At 36.3% G+C, this 26,661-nt stretch overlaps 1 protein-coding gene across 1 annotated transcript in view; it reads right to left on the bottom strand.

Annotated features, from left to right (window-relative positions):
• Window positions 1-5,992, bottom strand: part of Gyc32E (Guanylyl cyclase at 32E) — a 423,433-nt gene extending 417,441 nt beyond the window's left edge. Inside the window, 1 exon segment of the mRNA XM_081732832.1 lies at window positions 5,132-5,992. Within this exon segment, the coding sequence (XP_081588958.1) occupies window positions 5,132-5,992 (861 nt within the window).
• Window positions 5,993-26,661: the final 20,669 nt, after the last annotated feature.

The following is a 26,661-nucleotide window of genomic DNA, read 5'->3' as shown; positions in this document are numbered from 1 at the left end:
TAGGAAAACAGAGATGACGATCATTCGTTATTAGATGCTCCATGACTACTTGAGGTCTGCACGGGCTTAAGCCCGACCCGGCCCGTGGGATGGACTCGGATCTACAAAGCATATAACACTTCGGGCCCGGGCCGGGCTCGGGTGTAAATTTTTAAATATACAACCATATTCCTCGGGCCTTTTCGGGTCTAACTTTATAAATATACTGTACAATGATGTTTATTGGACCGTTCTTTCTGGAGAACTTTTAAAACACAACTGCAAAACTAAATCTTTAATTGCTGTCAATAAAAATACAATTTTGCGTTAATTATTAAGTTTTTTTAATCGGGCTTATTTGAAGAGTAAGGGGAAAAAACAGGGACTGTCACAAAACTGTATTTTCGAGAAAACGGTTTTAATATTGAAAACTACGTACAAAATGAATACGGTTAGTCAAATCTTTTGTCCCTTTCCTTGGACATTTCTTCATCTACGCATGCATGGCATATACAGTCAAATAGCACCAAGAGTCCTCAACAGATAGGGTAAAGCATCCGTTAAAGCACACACATGGACATTCCTTATTTTTTTTCCCCTTGCCCTTCATTTTGGGTTCATTTGATTATCTCATGACCTCGGGCCTAAATGCTAAAACATTTTTCGGACTCGGGTCGGGCCTCATATTATAAATTCACGGGTCGGGTCGGGGCTAAAAATTCCTGCCCGTGCAGATTTCTAATGATTACTAACCACAAAGACAACATATGAAAATCGTGTAACGTTCAGGGCTGCCAACTTACTAGAACAGAAATAGCGGGCATTTGAAATGTTGCGTTCTTTGTTTCCTGAAACCTGTCTTCGCTCATGAAGAAGGGAAACTTCAAGTAGTAAGTAGTACAAATTATAAAAGGAAATTATCGTTAGGGGGGAAGGAAATGCACTCCTGGTCAGTGCTGAATTTAGGTTTGATGGTGCCCTAAGATATTGAAGGTGAGGCTCCTTTTACAAGCGGGGCTGGTTTAACGTGGTCCCATTACAAGCGAGGCTTGGAAACAGCTCGATTACATGCGAGGCTGAGTTACCGTGGCTCCATCCCATCAGAAGCGAGACTGATAAACAGGCTCCAATTACAAGCTAAGGTGGAAAACAGAGCGGTATTCATAACAAACTAGTACATAATATAAAACACCGTTGTTGTATGTGCGTTTTATCGTATTTGCTTTTTCTTTGAAGATGAGGCCCCTATTATTATTATTTGAAATTACATTAACGCCAGTTTTTTTATTTAATTTTTTCGGGTCAACCCAAGGGAGTGAGGTCCTAAGCTATAGCTTGTTTAGCTTATATGTAAATCTGGCGCTGCTCCTGGGCCAAAGATGTTCAAAAGTTAACTAAAAGGCGGCCTTGGAAGAACTAATGTACAAGTAAACTTTGGAAGTGGTGTAAAGTGGGTCATAAGGTGTGTAAAGTACCCAAATGTACCAATTTCAAATTTTGAGAGAAAGACTAATTTTTCGGGGAGGTACAAGATGACCAATTGTAAAATTTACTGTTTCTCTTGGCTAAAAGATCACCAATATACGCTAAGCATTAATATACTTCATGGTGCACGGTGGATCAGTGGTAGAGCGTTGAGTTCCTGGTACGATCCCCGGCCAAGTAATTTGTGGTGGACTATCGTGTCCATGGGTTTTCTTGGGGCACCCCGTTTTCTTCCGCATTCTCGTTCCACCAAATTTCCATAATCATTCACTTTGCCTTAATCATCGTCTCTCTTAGCCTAAAGAGAATAATCGAGGGACGTTAAACTTAAAGATTTCATGTCATTTCAATACGTTTTCTGACACATGATGAAAGGAAAAACAGGAAGGAAAAGAACAAGGTTATAAATATGGATGGCAATGAAACATATACTTTCTAAATAGATTATCAAAGTAGTTTAGTGCCTGGTAGATTATACACATAGTGTCAGTATTAAAAGTACCCTGCAATATCATTAACAAATTATATTCTTACAAAAAGACAGTTATAGTTATGCGACAATCATTTTGGACATGAGTGTACATATATAATGGAAACTGTTTTTGGCCAATATCTTTGTACATATTACAAACCCAAGCTCATTGTCCATATTACAGTGAAAGATCCCTTAATGGACACGTCTCAATAGCGAACATCTCTATATTGTGAACAAACATTTTTTTTTTTTTTTTTGGTCCTGGCAAAGATATTAATTATGTGTTATTATATGAGAGAATCCTTCCGTTTACGAATAGTGTCAGATACGGATGCGGACAATTTTCTTTTACTCCCAAGATTGTAAGGAAGCTCTTCATAATAGACAGGAATTATTATCCTCAGCTTTAGCACAGAAAATACTTTCTGTCACTTGAAAAAAAAATTCTTCAGGATTATAATTTATATTCCTAGGCTTTTGGCATCTATGGCATTGTTACCTGAGAGATGACGTCCCTTGGCACTTACACTATCCGAGGAAAGGGAGGAAAGAAGTGGCTTGAGACTTAAATGTTAGGTTCTTGGCATTTGCCTGCTGCAAATGAGGAAAAACTCGGGAATACTTCACTCAGGAAGGCTGGAATAAAAAACCTCTTTTACACTTTCTCGACCAAGTGTCCCCACTGGGAATCGAAACCGGGACAAAAAATCTTTAATTGGTCCTTTCAATTGATTCATGAGTTTACGAGCAAATTTCGATGCGAAACTAATATCCGCAGAACTACACGGCACACTCTGACAGTCTTTTCTCGCAAGAAAATCGTAAATCGTTGTGATTGGTTAATTCTGTCTATACGTTTGCAGTATTTTACAATAATTTTATGGTGGTTCCGCGTAGCGTGGTCGCTAACGCTCTCTCCTTTGATACAAGCGGTTCCGGGTTCGATTCCCGGTGGGTACACTCAATCAAAACGTGTAAAAACTTTTACAAGCCAGTCATCCTGAATGTGGCTTTCCTCATTAAGACCAGGTAAAGGTCGAGATGGTACCTAATATATAAGTCCCAGGCCGCTTCCTTCCTTCCCTGTCCCTGGATAGTGTGATCACCGAGAGACGTCATCCCTCATACGTGATGGGTTAACATGGCTATAAATGCCGAAAACCCAGAAATATAATTAATAATTCCTAATAATTTTGTAATGTTCTTATTGGGTTACTTGTAATAGTCAGTAAACATATTAAGGGACTTTATGATAGTATGACTTATATTTGAAAATAAAATTATTAGACAAGCACTATATTTTGCAATATACGCCAATGTAAACACATTCCTCAGCTATACATTCATCTATTTACAGAGGGAAATTTCCCCTCAGCCCCCCCAGTAATTTCAACATTGAGTACAATATTCGGCTATTTAGTTTATAATTACACTTACAACAAATGTATTTATTGTATATTGCATACAAGTACTACATGAGCTGTGCGTACTCTTAATTTGTGTAACTTCTCTGTAACGGACACTTCTCTTTTATGGACACCTAATCCTATTCCATCGATGTCCGTAATTTAGAGGATTAACTGTAGTTGTACACACGCTTTCTTCTTCTTAACTATGGACGAAAGGAAGTAGAACAGGCTACTACTTAAAATACATGGGTAGTATTATTAGAAGAGGCATGTAATACGAATGTGAAATAAACTCGGCTAAAGACAGTAAAGGAGATTACACGAAGGATGTATGAACTAATATTTACAATCTTAAATGACACAGTAGCGTTATCTTAATACTAAAGGCTAATGAACTTTCTAAGTAAGTAAACCTACATACCTTTTTATCATACGCAACTAATAATTCTTTGTTGCCGTGCAGATTGCATAGAAGTGAGGGAATATTTAACATTTAAATCTTATATGGCACAGTAGCGTTATCTTTATAATAAAAGCTAATAGCAAATGATTTTTTTCCGTTAAGTAAACTTACATGTTCTTCAATTATAGGCAACCAAAACTGTTTTGCTGAAGTATAGGTTGCATAGAAGTAAGGGGATGTTTAACATTAAAATCTTATATGGCGCAGTAGCGTAGCGTTATCTTTATAATAAAAGCTAATAGCATATGAATTTTTCCCGTTAAGTAAACTTTCATGTTCTTCAATTATAGGCAACCAAAAATGTTTTGCTGAAATACAGGTTGCATAGAAGTAAGGGAATGTTTAACATCTTATATGCCAAAATCTTATATGGTACATTAGCGTTATTTTAATAAAAGGATTTAGATTTCTGGGTTTTCAGTATTTATAGCCACGTTAGCCCGTCACGTATGAGGGACGATGTCCCCCGGAGATCACACAATAAGGGGGAATGGAAGAAAGAAAGGATTGAGGAAAGAAAGAATCGGCCTGGAACCTATATGTCAGGTACCATCCCGGCATTTGCCTGATGTGAATGAGGAAAACTCAGGAAAACCTCATTCAGGGTGGCTGGCTTGAAAAAGCTTTTTATACTTTTTTTGACGGAGTACCCCAACAGGAGAACCTTTTTTCAGTAAAACCATATCCTTTCATTATAAACAACCAACAATTCATTGCTGTTGTACAGGTTGCATAGAATTAAGGGAATGTTAGACGTGAAGATGTTAAAGAATTGACTGCATGAACGAAGTCTGGGAGATAATAACACTAGTTATCTATTGCAAAAAAAAAAAAAAAAAAAAAAAGTTTCGATTTCCGGTGGGTGCACTCGGTAGAAAAATGTGAAAACTTTTTCAGCTCACCGATCTTGAGTGAGGTTCTTCTAGGTTTGCCTCATTCACACCATGTAAACTCCGAGGTGGTAGCTAATATAATAGCCCGTGGCCACTTCTTCTGTTCCTCAAGAATTTCCCGCGAGTATGATCGCCAAGGGACGTCGTCATCCCTCATGAGTGATGGGCTAACATGGCCATAGATGCCGAAAGCCCAGATATCTCATTTCTAATCCTAATCTCCTGCCTCAGTTTGGCTCCCAATCTTTAGTTAATACGAGGCCGGCCTCACACTGGAAATATACGTGTCTCATAGCTTCTCTAGTAGAAAGGAAAGTGCAATCCAAAACAACGAAATAATGAGGTTAAACTTGGCAAAAGTAAGCATGCAAATATTGGACACATGACACAACGAAAAATCTGTACTTTTGAAATGCAGTGTACTTACGTATGATATCATAGGTAAATTCCACGCGGCAGCCACCAGTGCTTCTGAGACGCATGTGTCGTCAGGTCCAATAAAGGCGATAATCCCATTATCTCTCATTTCGGTCATAACCCTTATGGACAACGCCGCTAAAGAATCATTTAAACTTCCGATATCTCGAGCTACGAAGGCTAGCTTGCGTCCGGGTAGAAGATCCGGATTCATATTAACCGCTTCTACCGCCAAGGGAACCGTACCGAGGATAACTTTCGCATTTACGTACGATCCTAGAAAACCAATAGTTATTGTGTCGTTGAAGTTGTGAGCACCTGTACCGGTGAGATATCGGTACAAAAAAGAATAATTACCGTTATTGGACGGTGTCTGGTGTTCCACGGAGCAAGTTGCAGTGGCGTCACGGCTGTCGTTATGGTGGGGTGGTACATCTGCGGATGTAGCCACCAAAATTAATAACACGGAGTATAAAAATATTGTTGATTTGTTAGTGGATGAATCATGTCTGCAACGGTACATGGTAGGGTCACTAGAATATCCGCTTAATAGCCTGAGAAAATCCCGTGGTGTCCCTAAAGAAGCACCAACACGATGATTTACCGTTGTACTGCTGCTACCAATACTAGGAACAGATACGACCGGCGAAGACGTTTTGTGTTGAAACACGTGAGAATACATTCCTTCAATGACAGAGATACGGAGGTATTTTACGAAGCTTTCGTTCGCGCCGGCGTCTCGACGCTCTCTGCTTAGATTCGGTTCTCCACGAGCGTTAACATCCTCTCTTCCCTTCCCCCTTCTTTGTCGTTTGAAGCACAACAGGTGATGAAGAGTGGAGATGCGCTCTGACGTTGTCAATGTTTCCATCTAACGAAATTATCTCTTATAAGTAGTGAAAATCAGTAATATTACTTGAAACGTTTCTTCTTTTACCTATTATGTTATTAGAATAAAAAAAATATGAAACACTCGTGATTGGCTACTGCAAAATCACTTCTTCAGGTCTTTTGTTCTTTCTTTCTTTCTTTCCTTATATTTTCTTAAACGCATTCGGTGACCAATAATAATAATAATAATAATAATAATAATAATAATAATAATAATAATAATAATAATAATAATAATAATAATAATAATAATAATTTGATGTGTCAATTGACTTACATGTTTCATGGCCTTTACATGACTAAAAAATTATTTTTTAAAATACAACCGACGTTGTTTATTCTACAAGAATTATAAAGATACTTCCAGAATTATAAAGATACATGAAGCATTTGATAAGCCGTGTTGACTTGTAGCAATCATTTAGGTCAACTTCCTTGCTTGTTGGTTAGCAGGCCAACCAGAGGCGGGTCTAGAAAGTAAAAACTGGGGGGGGTTGGCAGCTAGAACCCAGATTATGTTAGGTATATCAAGAGTCTATTATAAACTTTCAAAAACATATAAATAATAGCTTAAATTATTTTCGTCCCTCAGAAACTGGGGGAGCCTAGGTCTCCCCGACCCTGAGCTGGATCCGCCACTGAGGCCAACACAATCTCGAAGTTGAACAGACTAGGCTTTGGTGAATCGACTGCTTCCAATCATGGATAAAGCTGCTCCTCTTGGCATCAATGGCATGTATCATTTTGTCTCGATGCTAGAAGTCACTTTTTAACTCCGAAATAGGTAACTAGTTAACGGAGCCGTAGCTAGGAGAGGGGCGAGCGGAGCCTTCACACCGGGCGTTGATAGCAAAGGGGCGCCGACCGAACAGCAGGAAAGAAGAAGAACTGGAAAAGAATAAACGTATTGGCGCCTTATTAAACCAAATCCTTGTCGGTTTGCAAAGAAATAAACTTGTTAAAAATCTTCTTGCTCACTCAGCTCGCAATTCAAATGTTTCTTTAAGAGTCACAACAAGTTTTTACTTATTAATTAAACAAATATATTATACATGATTTGTTAATGACGATATGATAAACAAGGTGCTGACTAATTACTTATAGTATACGCAGGAGCGTTTTAAAATCGGAAGTGGTCAAAGTCTGAAATACGTGTTCGGCGTTGCCATGCGGATAAATTTGCATAGTTAATCGCGCTTTTTTACCCAATCGGATTAATCATGACGGTGAGAATGAAGGTATGAAAATGAGAGGAGTGTAGAGACACACACAAGCTTCTGTTTGCGCCGGAATATTAAAAATGAAGTTAAAGAAGGAGAATAATATTTTCAAACTTGAAGAAGTTGTAGAATAGAGGCTTAAGGGGTCAGAACTTAACATAACGAATTTTGTCTTTGTTAAAGACTGATTTTTTATTCCATTGACATATGAAATGTTCCCAAGTTGAAGGAATTTATTAGGATCATTTATCCATCAACTACTTGTACCGCTAGGATATTTTTCTGTGCATCCGTATCTAGTTGTTTTGTTTTATCTATTTACGTACATACAAAACATATAAATATACGTATGTACGTGTTTGTGTATGCGTGTGAAATGTGTTAGTGTATTTTTAATATGTTAATTAATAATAAGGAACTTTATATTCAGAACTTTCATTCATTAAAAAATTAAGTAATTACTATAATTTCAAACATATGTAGTAGCCAAATTATATTTTGAATTCTAAATAGAAACATTAAATATATTCTTCACATCCATCGATCAATATTGAGATATTTGCAAAAAAGAGTCCTGGATTTCCGATATATTTCAAGAGATTTATTTGACCGTAGAGGAACTAACTCTATGGCCTATAGAACCCGGAAGTTCAACGCCGCTTTCATAAAACATCTTCAATGACTTCTGTCACCCAACTAGTTTCAGTTTCTACTTTGTATTCCTATTTCTGCGAGATTCATTTTAATATTATCCTCCCATCTGCTCTCAGGTCCTGCTAATTAACGTTTTTCGATTGGGTATCCAGTCAGAAATTTGAAAGCGTTTCTACTTTCTTCCATTCTTGCTACATGACCTTCCCACCTGAGCCCAGGCACGTAGCCAGGATTTCGTGAAGGGGGGGGTCCGTGACATGAAATACTGTGGTCATCACAAAAGGGGCTCGATCACTCTAAACTATTTTACTGGAACATATATTGATTCGTTTAGCCAGGATTTCGTAACGGGGGGGGGGGGAAGCGAGTGACATGAAATTCTGAAGGCCCGGGAGCTCGATCAATCTAAACTACTTTACTATCAACATATGTATATTGGTTTCTTAGGACAATAAAATGAGGATATGTTGGCAAGTATTTTAATAACAAACTGTGAAGAAATTTTGATCAAAATAATAAAAAAAAAGTATTGAAAAAGATTTTGCAATATTTACGTCCTTCTGTTTATTCAAAATAGCAATTGTTCTTTCGTTATGACCTCAATTATTATAAAAAGTACATACTGAATACTGTCTTGTAAACTATCTTCTAATATAAATAAAATAAAGAGTTTATTTGTGTGTTTGTCTGTCCGTCTGTCTGTGTGCGGCCTGGGGACCAGACGAGTGGACCGAGAGTTACCAAAGTTTGGTCAGGGGTGCCTTGGCCCAGGCCTCAGATCAAGACAAAGCGTTTCTTTCAAATTTCGAAACAGTGGGGTCTCAGGGGACTTTGCCGGAACCGGCTTGGGAACCAGACAAATTGACCGAGCGTTACCAATTTTTAGTCACGAATACCTTGGTCCAGGCTCCAGACCAGAGTTAAACGTTTCTGTCGAAATTCGAACCAGGGGGGGGGTCTCAGGGGAGAGTTTACCAGGACATGTAAAACTAGTAGAAAATGACCGATATTTATTTATTTATTTATTTAACAATCACCAGATGCAGCTCAGAGGCCATTTTACATTGAATATCCAACAACATTAACAATGGAAAGGATTTGGAAAGGTATCGACCAGGGCCTGTTTAGTAGGTGCCATCCCGGCATTTGCCTGGTAGGACTGAGGGAAACCCTGTAAAACCTCTGTCAGGATGGTAGGCAGCGGGATTCGAAGCCACGACCTCCCGAATGCGAAGCCAACGCTCTACCACTTGAGCTATTAGTATCGAATTCATATATTCGCGGTCGCTGAAATCAATGGTGAAACTCCAGTTGCATTAACTTCCAAATTCACGCTATTTGGTTCCGGGCCGGAGGTGAGATACCAAGACATATAAAAGTAATCCAAAATGACCGATATTAGTGTCAAATCCATAGTTTTCGCGGTCGCTGAAATCAATGGTGACACTTCAATTAGCGATGGCTTGCAAACATGAGGGCCGGGAGTCAGCGGGGGGGGGGGGGATACCGAGACATGTAAAAAAAAATAGCCCAAAATGACTGATATTAGTATCAAATCCATAGTTTTCGCGGTCGCTGAGATCAATGGTGATACTCCTACAGGCGTTGACTTCCAAATACAGCCCCTGTGCGAAGCATGTGTATATTCAACTAGTTTTACAATATATGCGTTTCTTTCTCTGTTGAATCAAATGCTAACAGAACTTTCTTTCAACATAATTTTTTTTTGTTTTTATTATTCCGTCAACTACTGTTGGTTCCAAATGACAGGTTGACACTTAAAGACCCGGAGGGGATTTAAATGTAGAAACGCTTGGATCCCGGCCATTTTAAATGTATTTTTAAAATTTTGTTACTCAGAAACTACCCTTTTAAAGTGAATGAAACTTTCAGATTCAATCGAATAAAAATGTACTAATATAACAGAAAAACACTAATGCACTTAGCATTATTACCGTTGAATACACAGTGTTGCAAACTTTAAGGAATATTTTTTGCATGTTGGAAATCCAATCGAAAGATATATTGTCCGATAATTTCGTGTAAATTGCAAACGACCATACAACTAAATATAAATAAGTTTAAATATACACTACATATCACAATATGTCACTCTGCCCCCTCCTGTCCCTTTTGGTGACATGTTAGGTGCGAGGACGTTTAGAAGCGCGGCGCGATGGTTGAGAACTAGTGCTAAGAACAGCATCGAGTGTTGTTTTCGTGTCACTGTCGGAAGATTCTAATTATTCTAATATTGTAGCAATGTCTAAACATTAGATTCATCGTCCGTTTCAAAAGCATCGGAGTCGCTATCATCTATTATTTCCGTAATTTCTCCGGGCGAAAATACGCCACTATCATAAGAACCACGACTTGTTGCGGTGGTATTCATCGCCAGAAGCTCAACTAAAAAGAGGAAGTGAAGCCTAAGCAAATTACAAGAAGGATGTCGAAACAACCACACACACTTCCACTGGCTTATAAAACAGGAGAAAAAAATAACTACATGTTTTTTTCCTTCTGAGTACTCATATCTTTTTGGGGTATATACATTTGACACAGCATTTCATATAAATCTACGCAGTACGTGACCTGTAGGCATGAAGGTGATAAATATTAGTGAAAAGTAAACAGAAGGGACTAGCTGTATGAAGCTGTTGGCTTCTTTCGTCAACTGCGTGCTGAAGTGCGGGAGCTGGCCTTGATGGGTGCACGGCAACTAAAGTTGTCTCCGGGACTGAACGCCTCGTAACAAGAGGGCAACTATAGTTGTCCATGGGTCTTTAAGTGTAGGAGCAACAGAAAATTGTCCTTGAAATAACATGTTTGATACTGCAAGGATGCGATGACGAAAAGTTATGATTAAAAATGTCCACGCTGTTACACAACGGCACTTATGCTTTCGAAAGCTTGAAATCTCCCTGACTATTAGCAGGAATTCTGAGAATTCCATAACTTTTGTTGAAATTTCAAATTCCCTGACCCTTCCAGAATACCTCGCTTACCTCGCCACCATATTGCAAGTAATACAAATCTCCTCATAAGAAAGAGTAAGCAAAAGCTTCCTGTAGTTTTCTTTTTAATTTTTAACGCTGATCCTTCTTTTTGTCATTTCATTTTGTTTTATCCTTCCTTAATTTTTTCATTCTTGGTCTCGAAGGGGGGGGTCCGGACCCCCCGGACCCTCCCCTTGGCTACGTGCCTGCTGAGCCTCGTAGATCTGATGACTCTAACAATGTTTGATGAAGGATATAAACTATGCAGTTCCTCGTTATGAAGTTTCCTCCATTACAGAATCCCGTTCCATTTGGGTCCGAATATTCATCTCAGGATTTCATTCTCAAATACTTTCAACTTGTGTTCTTCCCTTAAACTAGGAGATCGTGTTTCGCAACTATACAGAACAAACATGATTATGATTTTACATATTTTAAGCTTCAAATTTCTCGACACAATTCGGATTTAATTTTTTCATGGATAAGATTTTGATCTGCTAATATGATCCTAGATACTTGAAAGCATCCACGTTATCAAAAGAATTATTTGATACTTTGACTCATCTATAATTTGCAGTATTACGATGCCAGCAAACTTCCATGTCTTTATCTGCATTTACTTCTAAACCTGTAAGAGTTTAATAAGACCTCTATATTTCTTTCTATTGTTCTCCTATCATCTCCTATCAGATTTACATCATCCGCACACGCTACAGCCTGGTGAACACCATTCAGCTCTAGGCCCTGGTTGACATTTTTGATGTTTCTTATACCGTACTCCAGAATAATTTTAAATAATAATGTCGACAACGTATCTCCTTGTTTCAGGCCATTCTCGACGTCGAAGCTCGTGCACAACAATTTCCCTACTAGGATTTTACTTTTAAATTCATTTAAACACATCTTAATCAATCTAATTAGCTTTCTCGTTATTCCAAATTCTACAAGAAAGTTGTCCAAAGTTTCCCTCCTAATAGAATCTTAAGCCTTTCTAAAATCAATAAATAATTGATATACCGAGATAGGCCTATTGTATTTCCATTTCTTTTTGAGTATTTGTCACGTTGTAAATATTTGGTCGAAGTTCATGAGTCTAAAGCTGTTGTCATTACTTTCCTTATGCAGACTCATTCCCTACAATCGGTTTGAAAATATCCTCAAGTCCTGTCTTCGCATTGAAATAACCTAATAGAATTTTCATATGGTATCGCGTTAGTTGTTCAAATACCCGTTCTGCTACTTCGTAAAAAAATCTTTTATATCGTCATCCTTATCTTCTGTTGGGGCATGCACATTTAAAACTATAATATCTCACTATTGACTCTTAAAAATAACAGAAGAAAGTATCATTAACAAATTCAACCCGTTTAATTGCTCATATTAAAAGAATCAAAATTAAAATGCTATTTTCGTGGCCACATAGAGAATGAAATTTCAAAAGTTCACAATTATTACCAGAAATTAATGCTGTCACAGATTTCGGACATTTTAAAAGCACATAGATACTAATGTATTGAAATTTCATTTCGTATCGATGGTATGAAACGTTGTAAATAGCTGTAAATTTCCGTAACTCTTCTCCAAGTGGATTTGTATACAACCGAGGGTAGTTTTGTGAAGTCCAAAATATACCTCTTGAAAATAGCTCTTATTTATGAAAGAATACATAAGGATCGCTTTTGGATGTTGCAATGATCTGTCCAAGCAGCTTGATTAAAATTCGGCGTAGCATAACAACGAAAGGTTCTTCTCTTACATGCAAAAAAAAAAAAAAAAAAAAAAAAATCTTGGTATGGCCAGATCTTCCACATCTGGACAATACAACGGAACGATTCAGCGTTGAAGATGAGGACTTTCTCGGCCGCATTATTGGTATTGGTGAAACGTGGATCAGAGACTTTGAGTGGAGTTGAAATCACAATTAACGACTGCAGAGAGTTTTCCAAGGCCAAAAGAGTATCGCCAATATCAATCAAAGGTTAAGTACAGTAAATGACGATGTTTACTTACGATCACAAAGGCATTATCATAACGGACAGAGTTCCACGTGGACGAAGTGTTATATCAGCGTATTATTGTGAATTCCTGCTGAAACTGTGCAGAAAAATGTACAAAACCTTACCGCAGTTGCTCAGAACGGGTTCACTGATTCTCCACAACAACGCTCACCCGCTCACCGTTCGTTAATGCTGTACGTTAAAACCTTCGAAATGTTAGCTCATGCTCCCTACAGTCCAGACATGAGTCCCCCATTCTATGACCTGTTTTCTAAGTTGAAACAACGTATGCGTAGACATCAGTTTCCATGTCTGGAAGAGCATTTCTTCAGCCGTTTTCCTATCCATTCGACAGCTTCAAAAAGGTGGCGTCCTTGATGGAATACCGAAAATATCCGAACGTTAGGATTCAGTCATTGCCAAGTAGAAAGATTATATTTGAAGACCTCTAAAGAGATCCTCTCCAAACAATAAACGAGTAAGTTATAAGAAAAAGTATGTTATTGTTTATGAAATGCCCCTGGCAATGCTTCTGCTTCTTACCAGGAGAAAGAGGAAAAAGAGTAGATAGAAAAAGAAAGAGATAGAAAGGGGGAAATGAGAAAAAAGACTGGGGATGATGAGAAATGTTAGAAAGACAAAACTGAAACTTTAAGATGTAGTTAAGAGATAACTCAATAGTATGTAAAAATCGTCAGACGACTGTAGTCAGCTTCAGAATCATTAACTTAGTTGGCAACACTAGTAGAACTCTCTTCAATCAAGTTCCAATATAGAGTGGAGTTCCCACTTTCTTAAAGTAAACTTTCTCCCGATTTCTGGAGTTTTCATTAAAACTTTCCGTTGAGATGGTTGTTTTGGTTACACGATTGGAATAACACAGACACCCCATCTTAAGGTTAGCTGAAAATTACAAATGCTACTTTTTTCTCCTTTGTTAATTAACGTAGTACTGGTTCAGTTGGAAGGCGAGTCAATGACTTCAAACTCTTTACCAGCAAACTTTCTCGTTATTATTGTTACGGAAGAAAGTTATCCTCGCACACACTTAGTCCCAAATAAATAACGGCTGTTTCAACAGTGCTATACTGGTTTCAATATCTTAATAGAAGTGGCTTTCAGACCGAATTAGTTTATGTAATAGGAATTTCAGGAGAGCAACTTTAATCTTTTGTACTCAAAAGATGTTTATTATGAGAAAGGCAATTCTTTCAATATTTTAGTTTAACAGTCTAGACCAGTGGTGTCTAATTACAATGAACCCGGGCAATAAGCGTTTTTACTAGTAAGGTGGCAATCTGTAGCTAATATACTAACGAACTCTATGGCGTATGGAACCCGGAGTTCAATGTCGAGTTCTCAAAAGCTCTCCACTGACTTCTGTCCTTAGCCAACTATATTCAGTTTTTACCTTATAGTCCTATCTCTGCGAAATTCATCCTAATATTGTCCTCCTCTCTACCTAGGTCTTCCTAATTGTCATTTTCCGATTGGACTTCCAGTTAAAACTTTTAAAGCATTTCTACTTTCTTCAGTTCTGGCTACATAATCTGCCCGCCCGTGCCTCTTAGACTTGATGACCTTGATAAAGTTTGGTAAACGGTATAAATCATGTAGTTCCTCGTTATGAAGTTTCCGCCATTTTCCATTGTCGTTCCTCTTAGGTCCGAATATTAGTGTCAAGATTTTATTCTCAAATACTTTCAGTCTTCGGTCTTCCTTCAGAGTAACCGACCATGTTTCGTAGCCATAGAGCACAAGACATGATTATCGTTTTATATATTTTAAGCTTCAAATTTCTCTACAGAATTCGCGACGACAAGAGATTTTGAACTCAATAATAACACGAATTCCCTGCTTTTAGTCGTCCTTTAATTTCTTCGTGAATATGGCTTTCGCCTGTTAATATTGCTCCTAGATATTTGAAAGTGTCCACTTTGTCGAAAATATTATTTGATACTTTAACGGATCCATAATTTGCAGTATTATGATCCCGACGAACTTCCATGTATTTAGTTTTCTCTGCATTTACTTCTAAACCCATGTCCCTGTAAGCGTTTAATAAGACGTCTAAATGTATTTCTATTGTTCTGCAGCTAATACACAGTATGGAATATTCGGTATATTTTATCCTTGTACCCAAACTTCCTCTACACAATTCATTGAACTAATTGCGAAGGATTCTGAAACATGAATATTTAGAAAGAACATATACTGCTTACTGTGGTACTCCTTTAAACTTAAGCCTCAAGCCATGGCGTTTTAAAACATAAATTTACGCATTTTCAGAGACTTATACCTTTGAAAGGAGACATTTTGGGATCCATACTTATTAAATCTTTCTTTCACTTGATTTAAAGGAATACCTTCTGTAGCTTTTCAGTGGTTACCTTCCATTCTGTAAACAATATGTGTAGAAAAAGCATTTGAAAGTGATACACTTATTCAGTGTAACCAATGACGGTAGCCAGAAGCACTTACAAGGGCTGATATCAGCATCCATTTTTGTTATGAGCTACAAAAGATGTAAAAGAGAGAAATCTCCGAAGTAGCTTCTTAAGTGATACCTAATAATCTTCATGACAGAAAATTCAATTTTAAAAGAAAAAGTACTACCATACATTCACATGATTTTGCGACGAAAATCACAGAAATTAGAAAAATGATCGCCATCAAATGGCCTGAACATCATAGAAATGAAATGAAATCCTTGAGTTTGACGTCCCACGATTATGCCGGGTAGGCTAAAAGAGACGGTGATGATGAGTGATGAATGAAATGGTGGAATAAAGAAAGTGGGAAGAAACGGGAGAACCCGAGAAAACCCACGCACACGGTGTTTGTCCACCACCAAGTTCACTTGGCGTGGGCTGAACATCATAGAGTCCGAGGTGTAAGTACGAGATGCATTCAAGTTATAGCATCTCCTATTTTTAGTCACTAACCAATCACACGAAAACTATGAAACCTGTTTCATTTCTGGACGTAACCTCCATGCAGCCTTATCCATTTTTCACAACGTCGGCACCGTGATTCAATGGCCGCAGCGAAAGCTTCTTTAGGAGTCGGTTTCGACTACTGGAAAATCGCTTATGTAATAGTGGCATAGCTAGTGAATGTTCAGACGTAAAGAATGTGTTTCAACCGAAATATTAAAAATGAAGGTAAACAAGGGGAATAATATTTTTGAACTTGAAGCAGTTGTAGAATAGTTGCGTAAGACATCAGAATTTAACCCAACCAACTTCATCTTTTTCAAAGACTGATCACTAACAGTGATTTTTTAAAACTTCCATTGACATACGAAATGCTTCCAATTTGAAAGAATTTATTAGGTTAATTTCTCCACCAACTAGTTGTATCACCAGGATATTTTTTGTGCATATGTATCTAGTTGTGTGATATTTTTTATCTATCTACATACATACAAAACATAAACTCACATTATACGCATGTGTGTGTATGTGCTTAGTATTTTTAATATGTTCTTAAATTCAGAAATTTCATTCATTAAGAAATTAAGTAATTACTATAATTTCAAACATATACAGTAACCAAACTATATTTTGGATTTTAAATAAAAACATTAAACATATTCTTCACTTCCATTGATCAATATTAAGAAATTTGCAAAGTCGTCTCTTTCTTTAGTTCTTACAAGATCGGAATTAAAATGCTATTTGTGTGATCACATACAGAATAAAATCACAAAAGTTCACAATTATTACTGGAAATTAATGTTGTCACACATTTCGAACATTTTAAAAGAACATAGTTTCTAATGTATTGAAATTTCATTTCTTATTGATAGTACGAAACATTGTAAACAGTTGTGAATTTCTGTAACTGGTCTCCAAGTGGATTTGTATACAACCAAAGGTAGTTTTGTCAAGTTTAACAGGAAGTGCAAAACAAGCCTCTTGAAAACAGCTCCTTGTAAAAGAATACATAATGATCGCTTTGGCTATTGCAGTGGTCTGTCTAAGCAGCTTGATAAAAATTCAGAGCAGCATAATCAACCAAGATGCTTCTCTTATACGCAAAATAATAATAAAAAAAAATCTTGGTAAAGTGAGTGTAGAAGCGCCAATATTTGCTTCGCCCCGAACGCCAAAATCTCTACGTACGGCTCTGCTCGGAACTAAAACGACTGGATAAAACACAGACGTGTGACGACTTATATATTTTTTTGAATGGTTTCATTACTAACTTAGTTTGGTTTGTTAATAACAGGAGTGGGATTATGTACAGCCTCTTTTTACTTTTTTCCAATGACCTTCTAGGGAATTTAGCTCTCTCTTATACTAGTATAAGTAATATAATTTTCTAATACTATCAAAATGGTATGTAACAGGGTTATATGGTAGTTTGCCTTTACAATTAGTTCTATCATCTTAAAAATGCCTACTTCAAACTATGATCATTGATCAGACGGTTGCCAGTGTTTTAAATATGTGTAACTGGGACCTCGTCCCGTAATAGCTTTTAACCATTCGTTCATTAAATTTGTATCATAAAAGAATTCATGAAATGATACCTTCACTTTTATTTTGTGTTGATTCTTTTATACAAGTCAACACAGGAATAGAGCATTTTCTGTCGTATATAAGAGTACACCACACAGAGTTCTACCGAAACCACCACACACCTGCCGAAACAAATAATTCTTGCAATTACAGAGCTCAACGTTCCAACCCTGGCAGTACACTAGAACTCAGGAGAAATCGGGTCTACTTACAGAATGAACACGTTCAGACGTATTAAAAAGATATGTAGATCTAGGTCTATCTCATAAACCGTATTTTGTTGCGGTTGTGTTAACTTTCCTAAGTCATTAATCTGAAATGAAATATTTCTCTGATCACTGAAAATACATTTATTAATATAAGTATAGTCAGGGTGCGAATTACGGCCAAGGATGGAGGGAAAATCCCCTCTGGAAAAATTTTATTCCTGACTGGAATGCAGAAAAAATTCCCAGGGGTGGATGCTATTTTCCCCTCAGTTTCCTATCCTCAGTTGTATTTCTTAGATCATTCAAAGTCTTTATTTCAATGTGCTAAACGTAAATCCGTTTGAAGATTGTTAATAGAAAATGCATTGTAAAAAATAATTTGGTTAGGATAGGCGTGTGCTTTTTGATTTAGGATTTAGATTTCTGGGCTTTCGGCATCTAAGGCCATTAGCCCTTCACGATTTGAAGGATGACGTCCCTCGGCGAGCACGCAATCCGGGGAAAGGGAAGGAAGAAAGGATTGGGGAAGGGAGGAAGCGGCCTGGGACCTATAAGTTAGATACCACTCCGGCATTTACCTGGTGTGAATGAGGAGAACCTCATTCAGAGTGGCTGGTCTGAAAAAGCGTGTTACACTTTTTCAACCGAGCGACCCCACCCGGGACCGCTCGTGTGCTTTTTGAAAAAGAAATGTTAGTGAGATCTGCTGCTGTAGGTTAGGATAAAAATGGTATAGTGCTGGTGTACTTTGCCCCAAACCTAAGCCAAGTTTAATTGTTGTTGTCAGCAAGGTAGACACGGTTATAACAAATTGATTTAAATAAGGGTTTTTTATTTTATCCCCCTCTGGAAAAAATTTAATTCGCACCCTGAGTATAGTAATGGATTCTGGGGTGTTATTACCAACATACGTTATATACGCATAGAGACCATCATGGTTCTGGTTCTATCACCACGTTCCATTGTTCATTTGCCTAGTTTTGTAACACGACTTCATTTTCTCTGTGCTCGATAGCTGCACAGATACTGTGTTAACCAAAACACCTGACGTTTAGTGTAGAAATACCACTTAAAATTAGTAGTTACGCTGCAATCACTGGCCTGTGTTAAAGTTGTTAAATTAACAGCACCATTTTATACTGTGTAAAATCTGCATTGGTGTATTATTATATTCACAGTAAAATGCAGTCCTTGGTGGTGTGAAGTACAGTAGTTACAAAGCAATTCTGAATCGTCAGGATTTGTATGTTTGAGTCGAGTTACATCAGAAATTAAATCTACAATACTAATTCTTCTAGTTTATCATTTATGGTATGTTCACAGTTCTGTTACCATCCCACGTGGTTGCTTCCTCTTGCTTCAATCGAAGAAATAATATTTTTGTTTGATTTAGGGTATACTTAAGGTATAGTGGGAAATATTTCAGCTTTAACACAGTCAGTAGATATTACCGGAGTTACACTTCTCTAACACTTTCAGCATCTAATAAACCAGATAAATATAAGTTTGTAATTATTGTATTGTTTATTAAAAATAAACTGGAACTGACTGTTTCCAACCACCAGATTCGTTGATTAGTTTCCAACAATCAGATTCTTTGATTTGTTTCCCACAATCAGATTCTTTCATTTGTTTCCACAATCAGATTAGTTGATTTGTTTCCAACAATCAGATTCTTTGATTTGTTTGCAACAATCAGATTCTTTGATTTGTTTCCTACAATCAGATTGGTTGGTTTGTTTCCAACAATCAGATTGGTTGATTTGTTTCCAACAATCAGATTCGTTGATTTGTTTCCAACAACCAGATTCGTTACTACTCAACGAAGTTATCAATTAGTATAAAAAAATCGTTTCAAATTTTCATTTAGACAAAGAACGCTGTATAAATCGGTCTTCTTGGAATGAACCATGTAGACGCCTAGTGCTCTATGGGAAATCAGCCTCTCACATGTGGATATGAGGACAGATTTAATATCGGCCAATCTATTACGGTATCAAGCATAATTGGAATGGCAATTAGAGAAAGATCTTGTCTTATAAGAAGAAGGTATTTATTACTAGAGAATAGTTAAAGTAAATAGCGAATACGGATTTAAAAATATTAGTGGGACACAGAGCATCAAGAAAAATCAACAGATCTCAACCGCCTATTGAATACTTTAGTAGAACAAGTACAGTAAAAACTTCAATCGAGAATTTGCTTTATTAGGAAGTTTGTGAATATATCTCAGAAATAGGGACTAAGGAACTGAAAAGATAAGTATTATTAACCTTATAAATATTTTCATTGTCAATTACTATACGTAAACAACGATAAACTCACATTGTCCTACTTCTACGAAAACTTGGAAAGGAACATTTTTTTTAAAAATATATGACTATGTCGATAAATAATATTTGCTCAGTTTCACAAACTTAATCAGTAAATTATATCATAACGAAAAACGATTTCATACATAGATAATTTACGCCCGCGCGCAGGTATAAACGTAAAATAATTATGTGAAAAGAAATCACAGAACGACAAATATCTCTATATACGACGCGTTCTTTCATAGGGAAATTATTATGGAGTATTTTACTTTACAAACCTCGAAGAACTGAGACTCCATACAAAGAGAGATAATTAATCGACTCTATATATATTGTAGAAAAACAAGGTACTTGAAATGTAAATTTACGTCATAATGAAAACAGAAAAATTGAAAAAGCATGGGAGGTTTGCGTTTCTGTATAATTATGCAGAGAAGTTATTTTTTCTAAAGATATACGGAAGCGGTTGATTGCTTTAGTGCTTAGCTAGGCAAGAAGTTGTGGAAAAAATACTGTGCTAGAATCTAATAAAATATACTCTCGAAATGGGATATAGTTAAAACACAATATTTAGTTATTACCACAAATACTAGAGTGGGAACAGTATTTACCTTCTATCGCAGTTTGTGTTTCCATATTATCAGGTAGAAAAAAATATCTTCTCCAAAGGGAGAGAGAAACGACTAATTTCTAGTGCTGTGTTAAGAGCTGGTGCTGATCTAGGCAATAGTTAGTGAAAACAACCACAGACTATTATTTTTAAATATAAATATACTATAGAGAAAGGCGATAACTGAAACATAATATTAAGTCATAATCAAAAATGCAACAATGGGAAGAGTATTTTGCTAGTATCGAAGTTTGCATCTCCGTATGAAAATGTATAGAAATATATTAGTTATACCAAAACAGCTTAGTCTTTTGGTGTTGAGCTAGGCAAAAGTTTGCGAAAACAATATTAGACTAGTATCTTTTGATATAAATATACTGTTTGAAGTCATAACCAAAAACAGAAAAATGAGAACTTTATTTTTGCTTACATCAAGATTATCGTTTCCATATGCTCATGTAAAGATATACTTTCTGTAAAGATATATCTAAGCGGTTGATTTTTTGGTGCTGAACTAGGAGAGAAGTTGTAAAAAAAATACTGTGTGAAAACTTAGGCCTTTAAACGAAGACTATAATTGAAACACGATATTTAATCACAAACTGAATAATGGGAACTGTATTTCGCATCTATGAACGTTTAACGCCTCACTATGATCATGTAGAGATAGACAGAAGTGTTGATTTCGTCGGTACATAGTTTGGCAGAAAGTCTGTGAAAACAATACTGGGTTACAATTTCATGTATAAAAATATTGCAGTAGAACGAGATAATTGAAATGTAATATTAAATCATAATCAGAAACAGAAAAATGGATACAGTATTTCTCTTGTCGCCTAGGTTTGCGTTTCTGTATAATTAAGCAGAGAAGTTATTTTCTCTAAAGATAATACGGAAGCGGTTGATTGCTTTGGTGCTGAGCTAGACACGAAGTTGTGGAAAAAATACTGTGCTATAACCTAATAAAATACACTCTCGAAATAGGATATAGTTGAAACATGATATGTAATCATAATCACAAACAACGGGAACGGTATGTAGCTTGTATGGAGGTTTGCGTCTCAATGCTATCATGTAGAGAATAAGTATTATCTACAGAGATAAACGAAAGTGGTTTAATTTGTCGGTGTAAAGTTTTGCAAAAAGTTTTTGAAAACATTGGGGAACGTTTTTTTTAAATATAAATATACTGTAGAAAAGGGTAATAACTGTAACGTAATATTAAATCATAACTAGAAACAGACAAATTTGGAACAGTATATAGCTTCTACTGACTACTGGAACTTATTTTCTTTAAAACTAGCAGCGTTCACCCCGCTTCGCTGCGGTCACCCCGGAACGCAATAAACTTTGTTACTTAGATAATTTTTACTTTTTCGCTTTCAAGTGATATGATAAAAACCATAGAAGATTGCAGTAAATGTTAACATTATATCGCCTGTCATTTATGTTAACCCGCCCCGCTTCGCTGCGGTCACCCCCGAACGCAATAAACTTTGTTACTTAGATAATTTTTACTTTTTCGCTTTCAAGTGATATGATAAAAACCATTATAACGCCTGTCATGTATGTTAACCCGCCGAGTGACACGGTCATGCGGGTTGCATATAAATACGTTTATTTTTATACCTATGATGAACTAACAAAGGATTTGTACGTAATGGACACCTGAATGGTCAATTATCTCAAGACACTGGTAATTGAAAATTAAAGTGATATGATAAAAACCATCTAGGGTCCAAATCCTAATAACCCCCCAAAAATAAAAGAAATTGGTTCAGCCGTATTAGCGTGATGAGCGGACAAAGGATTTGTACGTTCTCTTTTATATATATAGATTATACAAATTATATCGGTGTTCTAATATTAAGTCGTAACTAGAAACATAAAAATGGATATAGTATTCAGCTTATGTCCAAGTTGGCGTTTCAGTATAATAATGAAGAGAAGTATTTTCTCTAGCATATACTGAAGTAACTGATTACTTTGGTGCTTAGCTACGCAAGAAGTTGTGGACAAAATACTGTGTTATAATCCGATAATAATTACTCTTGAAATAGGAGATAGTTGAAACAGGATATTTAGTTATTACCATAGATAGTAGAATGGGAACAAAATTACCTTCTATCCCATTGACCTCTAATAATGATGAGGTAGAGAGCAAGGACGCCTATTTCTCGGTAAATTTTTAGGGGGACATTCAGATGCAGAAAGCATATATGAGGATTTTAAGACAAATTGCATTCAAATTATGCCAAATATTGTAAATTTACAAATACAATGAGGAGGCCTACATGAGCTTTTGGGGGGCCTGGGCCCCCTCGGCGTCCCCATTATCAGCGCCCTTGGTAGAGAGGAAGTATTTTCTCAAAAAGGCTGGCCTGAACAAGAGCTTTTGGAAAACAATATTAGGTTATTATTTATAACTATGAATATATTGTAGAGAAAAGTGAAACGTAATAATATTTAGTAACTTGAATCGAGGTTTGCGTTTGAGTATGAATATGAAGAGAAGTGTTTTCTCTCGACATATTCACAAGCGGTTGATTGCTTTGGTGCTGAGGTAAGCAAGAAGTTGTGGACCAAAACACTGTACTACAATATGATTTAAATCACTCTTATAAAAGAAGTGAATTGACACACGATTGTCAGAGAATTGACACACGATATTTAGTCGTAGAGTATAACGGGAATAGCATTAAGCTTGCATTAAGGTATGCGTTTCTGTGTGGCCATGAAAAGAATATTTTCCCTAAAGATATACGGAAGCGGTAGATTTCTTTGGTGGTGAGCTACACTAGAAGTTGTGGAAATAAAATACTGTGTTACAATTTGATATTAAATTACTCCTAAAAATCTACATAGTTAAACACAATATATACGTAGGTACACAATACCAGAAACAGAAAAATGGGAATTGTATTCAGCTTGTATCGAGGCTTAAGTCTGCATTTGATCATGTAGAGAAATATTTTTTATGAAGTTATACAGAAGCAGCTGATGCATTTGGTAGTGGTCTAGGCAATAATTTGTGGAAACTAGTCTGAGCTACTATTTAATGTAAAAATATTGTAGAAAAAGGGAAATAAGTGTTACGTGATATTAAGTTATAACTAGAGCAACCCACATTATGCTTTATTTTTTGTTTAATTATGCTTTATTTTTTTTTCCAAATTATGCTTTATTATGCTTTATTCTTAATTTCAATCATTGTTTTACATTAATCGTGTATAATATATAATATTTACTATATATTAAATGTTCTAAATATCTTGATCTATTTATTAATATTTTATGCAACATTTTTTTTTTTCAAATTTTATGAACTTTCTACTTAATGCACTATAAAAAGATATCTGCTTGAGTCAGTTTTTCTTAACACTTGTGTGCATCTTAGAGGTGCGTATATACAGAAAGTAAAAGTAAAAGAGACCACCAAAAAGTACAGAAAGTGCTCAAGTTCAAGACGTACACATCACAGTACAGTGTGGAGTTCTTGTATACTATTCATTGTTGGCGGAAAGTTTTCTTCTTCTTTTACTTTTTTCTCTACATCAAAAGATAATACCGAAAAGAAGTTTACGGGAATAAAAATAAGCTTTTTCTTGTTGCATTGTTATGTTCTCAATGATTTTGCGTTGTAAATATTGTTTTTTTTAAATATTAATACGGTGTGTTAAACTTGCAGTTAAACAGAATTTTTCAAGAATTGTGCTATATATTTTAAATTATGCTTTATGCTTTATTTTCTAAAATTATGCTTTTAAAATTAGTTTCTTCTGGACCCTTAGACAACTACAACTATGTTAAAGGTACCAACCATATGTCTAAATTGCTATTATGCTTTTCATGCTTTTTATGCTTTTGGGTTGCTCTAGTTATAACCAAGAATAGAAAAACGTGATACGGCACCCATGCTTAATTTATGATAGGGATATCGTGGGTCGCATTTTCAACATAGAATGCTTGTACCAATGAAAATATTCACTTAATCAAAATGTTACATGGATAATGCACTACACTGTGTAGCGACATGCTAATGTTAAGAATTAGTTTTATTACGCCTGTAAATGAAGTTGTTTTTGTTCTGTAAATAAAGTAGTTTATTTCTAATATAATTATATTAGGCGACGTCACATGGTCGAGCTTCAAACTACTTAATACTTGGGAAGAAACGGTAAATGTAAAGTTATCGTAGGCGGAATTGATGCCTCAATTTTACCAATAATTAGAAAATAAAATTCTTACAATCGGCTCTTGTTTTTCTGTCTCAAAATAATTCACAAAGCCATGTACTCTATTTATTTACTTATTAACTGATTTTGCTTATTTTAATCTCGGTACTGTTATATTTTTAATTCTTCAAATTCTAAAAAAATGTTCTCGGTAGATTAAAGGAAACACACTTCGAATTTTCTATGTTTCGTACAACATATGAATATAAGTTACTTCTTTCTAATATAAACCTCTTTCTATACACATTTAGCAAAATATTTTTTGTGTCAATTAAGCCCAATCTATATAAACATAGATCTTTTATAATAGTGCAAAATAAGGTGTTTATTGCTATAAATTATGCTTTTAAGTCTTTTTAATAATACTGTTCTGAAAGCAATATTTTCTCACACCTTTCTCGTACGCTTCTGGTTTAACATAATTGCAAAGAGGAGTGTTGAAGCTAAAGTATCTTCTTGTTCACTTGAACCATGAGTGGGGGGCAGCATGGATATTTTAAAACTTTTCTCTCGCTTGGGAGAGCTGTTTTATACTTTGATAATGCCTCTTCTTCGTAACTGCAGCTAGATAGTCTATTCTTGGTCTTCCTCTTCCCGGTTCTCCTTCTGCCTTTCCCTCAATCACCACAGTGATCCAATCGGAGTGTCGAATAAGATGGCCAAGCATACTGTTTTTTTTTTTCTATTATCTTCATGATCTGTCGTCCTTCATTAACTTCCTTTAGTACGTCTTCATTCCTTTTCCTTTCGGTCCATGGTATGTGCAGCATTCTGCGCCAACACCACATTTCAAATGCTTCCAGCTTGGATATTTCAGCTTTTCTCAATGTCCAAGTCTCTGATCCTAGTTTTAGTTGTCCAGTTGTGAATTAAATTCTAATTGTATATACTAGATCTAGATCCAATTGTATATATAAGACCTTGAAATGAAAATGAAATGAAATTTTTAAGTTTTACGTCCCACGATTATGCCGGCTAGGCTAAAAGAGACGGTAATGATGAGTAATGAATGAAATGGTGGAATGAAGAAAGTGGGAGGAAATGGGAGAACCCCGAGGAAACCCACGCACACGGTGTGTGTCCACCACGAAGTTCACTTGGCGGAAGCAGGGTTTGAACCCGGGATCCCATGCACCAGAGGTGAACGCTCTACCACTAAGCCACCGCGGCCCCCGACAAAAACGTTGGTTTCTTGCTATTTCTCCTTGATCAACAGTTGAAGGGTAAAATGACATAGTATGTCATTTTATCCTAAGGTTTATTTTACCCTTTCATTTTCTCTTTTGTTCCTGGGTTTTGGAATTATGAAAACGAATAAATGTTGCCTCTAATTGCCCTAGGAAAAACTGGAAAAATGATTTACTCTATAGTGCACTTACTGATACTCTTGGACTTGCAAAAGAATCTGGCTGTATGACCGGGGAAGCATTTTTTAGTTTTGAAACATTTCGCTTCGTTTGTGAAACCTAGTGTGGAAGAGAAGGTTTTGCTCATTGTAGATGAACATTCGTCACAAGAACTTGGAGGTTCTTATTTTGCCAAAGAAAATGGACTCGTAATTATGTGTCTCCCACCTCACTGTACGCATCACATGCAGCCCTTGAATATAACATTTTTTGGCCCATTGAAGACCTTAATCAAGCAATGTCAACATGGATATAATGCTACCCAGGCAAAACGGTCACTAAGTACCAGATAAGCTCTCCTTTTTGTTCAGCTCATGGAAAAACTGCAACGGCTCATAATGCAGAGAGTGGATATCGAAAGGCAGGTTTGTGATCCATTAATCTCAATGTCTGAGGGCCATCTGTTTACACCAGCAGAAACAACGAATATTCCATTGCAGCAGAACCAGTTGAGAGCTCAGATAGAACTGATGTCCGATGT

This window comes from Thermobia domestica, chromosome 11, assembly GCF_964235325.1.
Source record: "Thermobia domestica chromosome 11, izTheDome1.hap1.1, whole genome shotgun sequence".
NCBI classification, from domain to species: domain Eukaryota; kingdom Metazoa; phylum Arthropoda; class Insecta; order Zygentoma; family Lepismatidae; genus Thermobia; species Thermobia domestica.
This window is presented reverse-complemented; position numbering and strand designations above follow the sequence as displayed.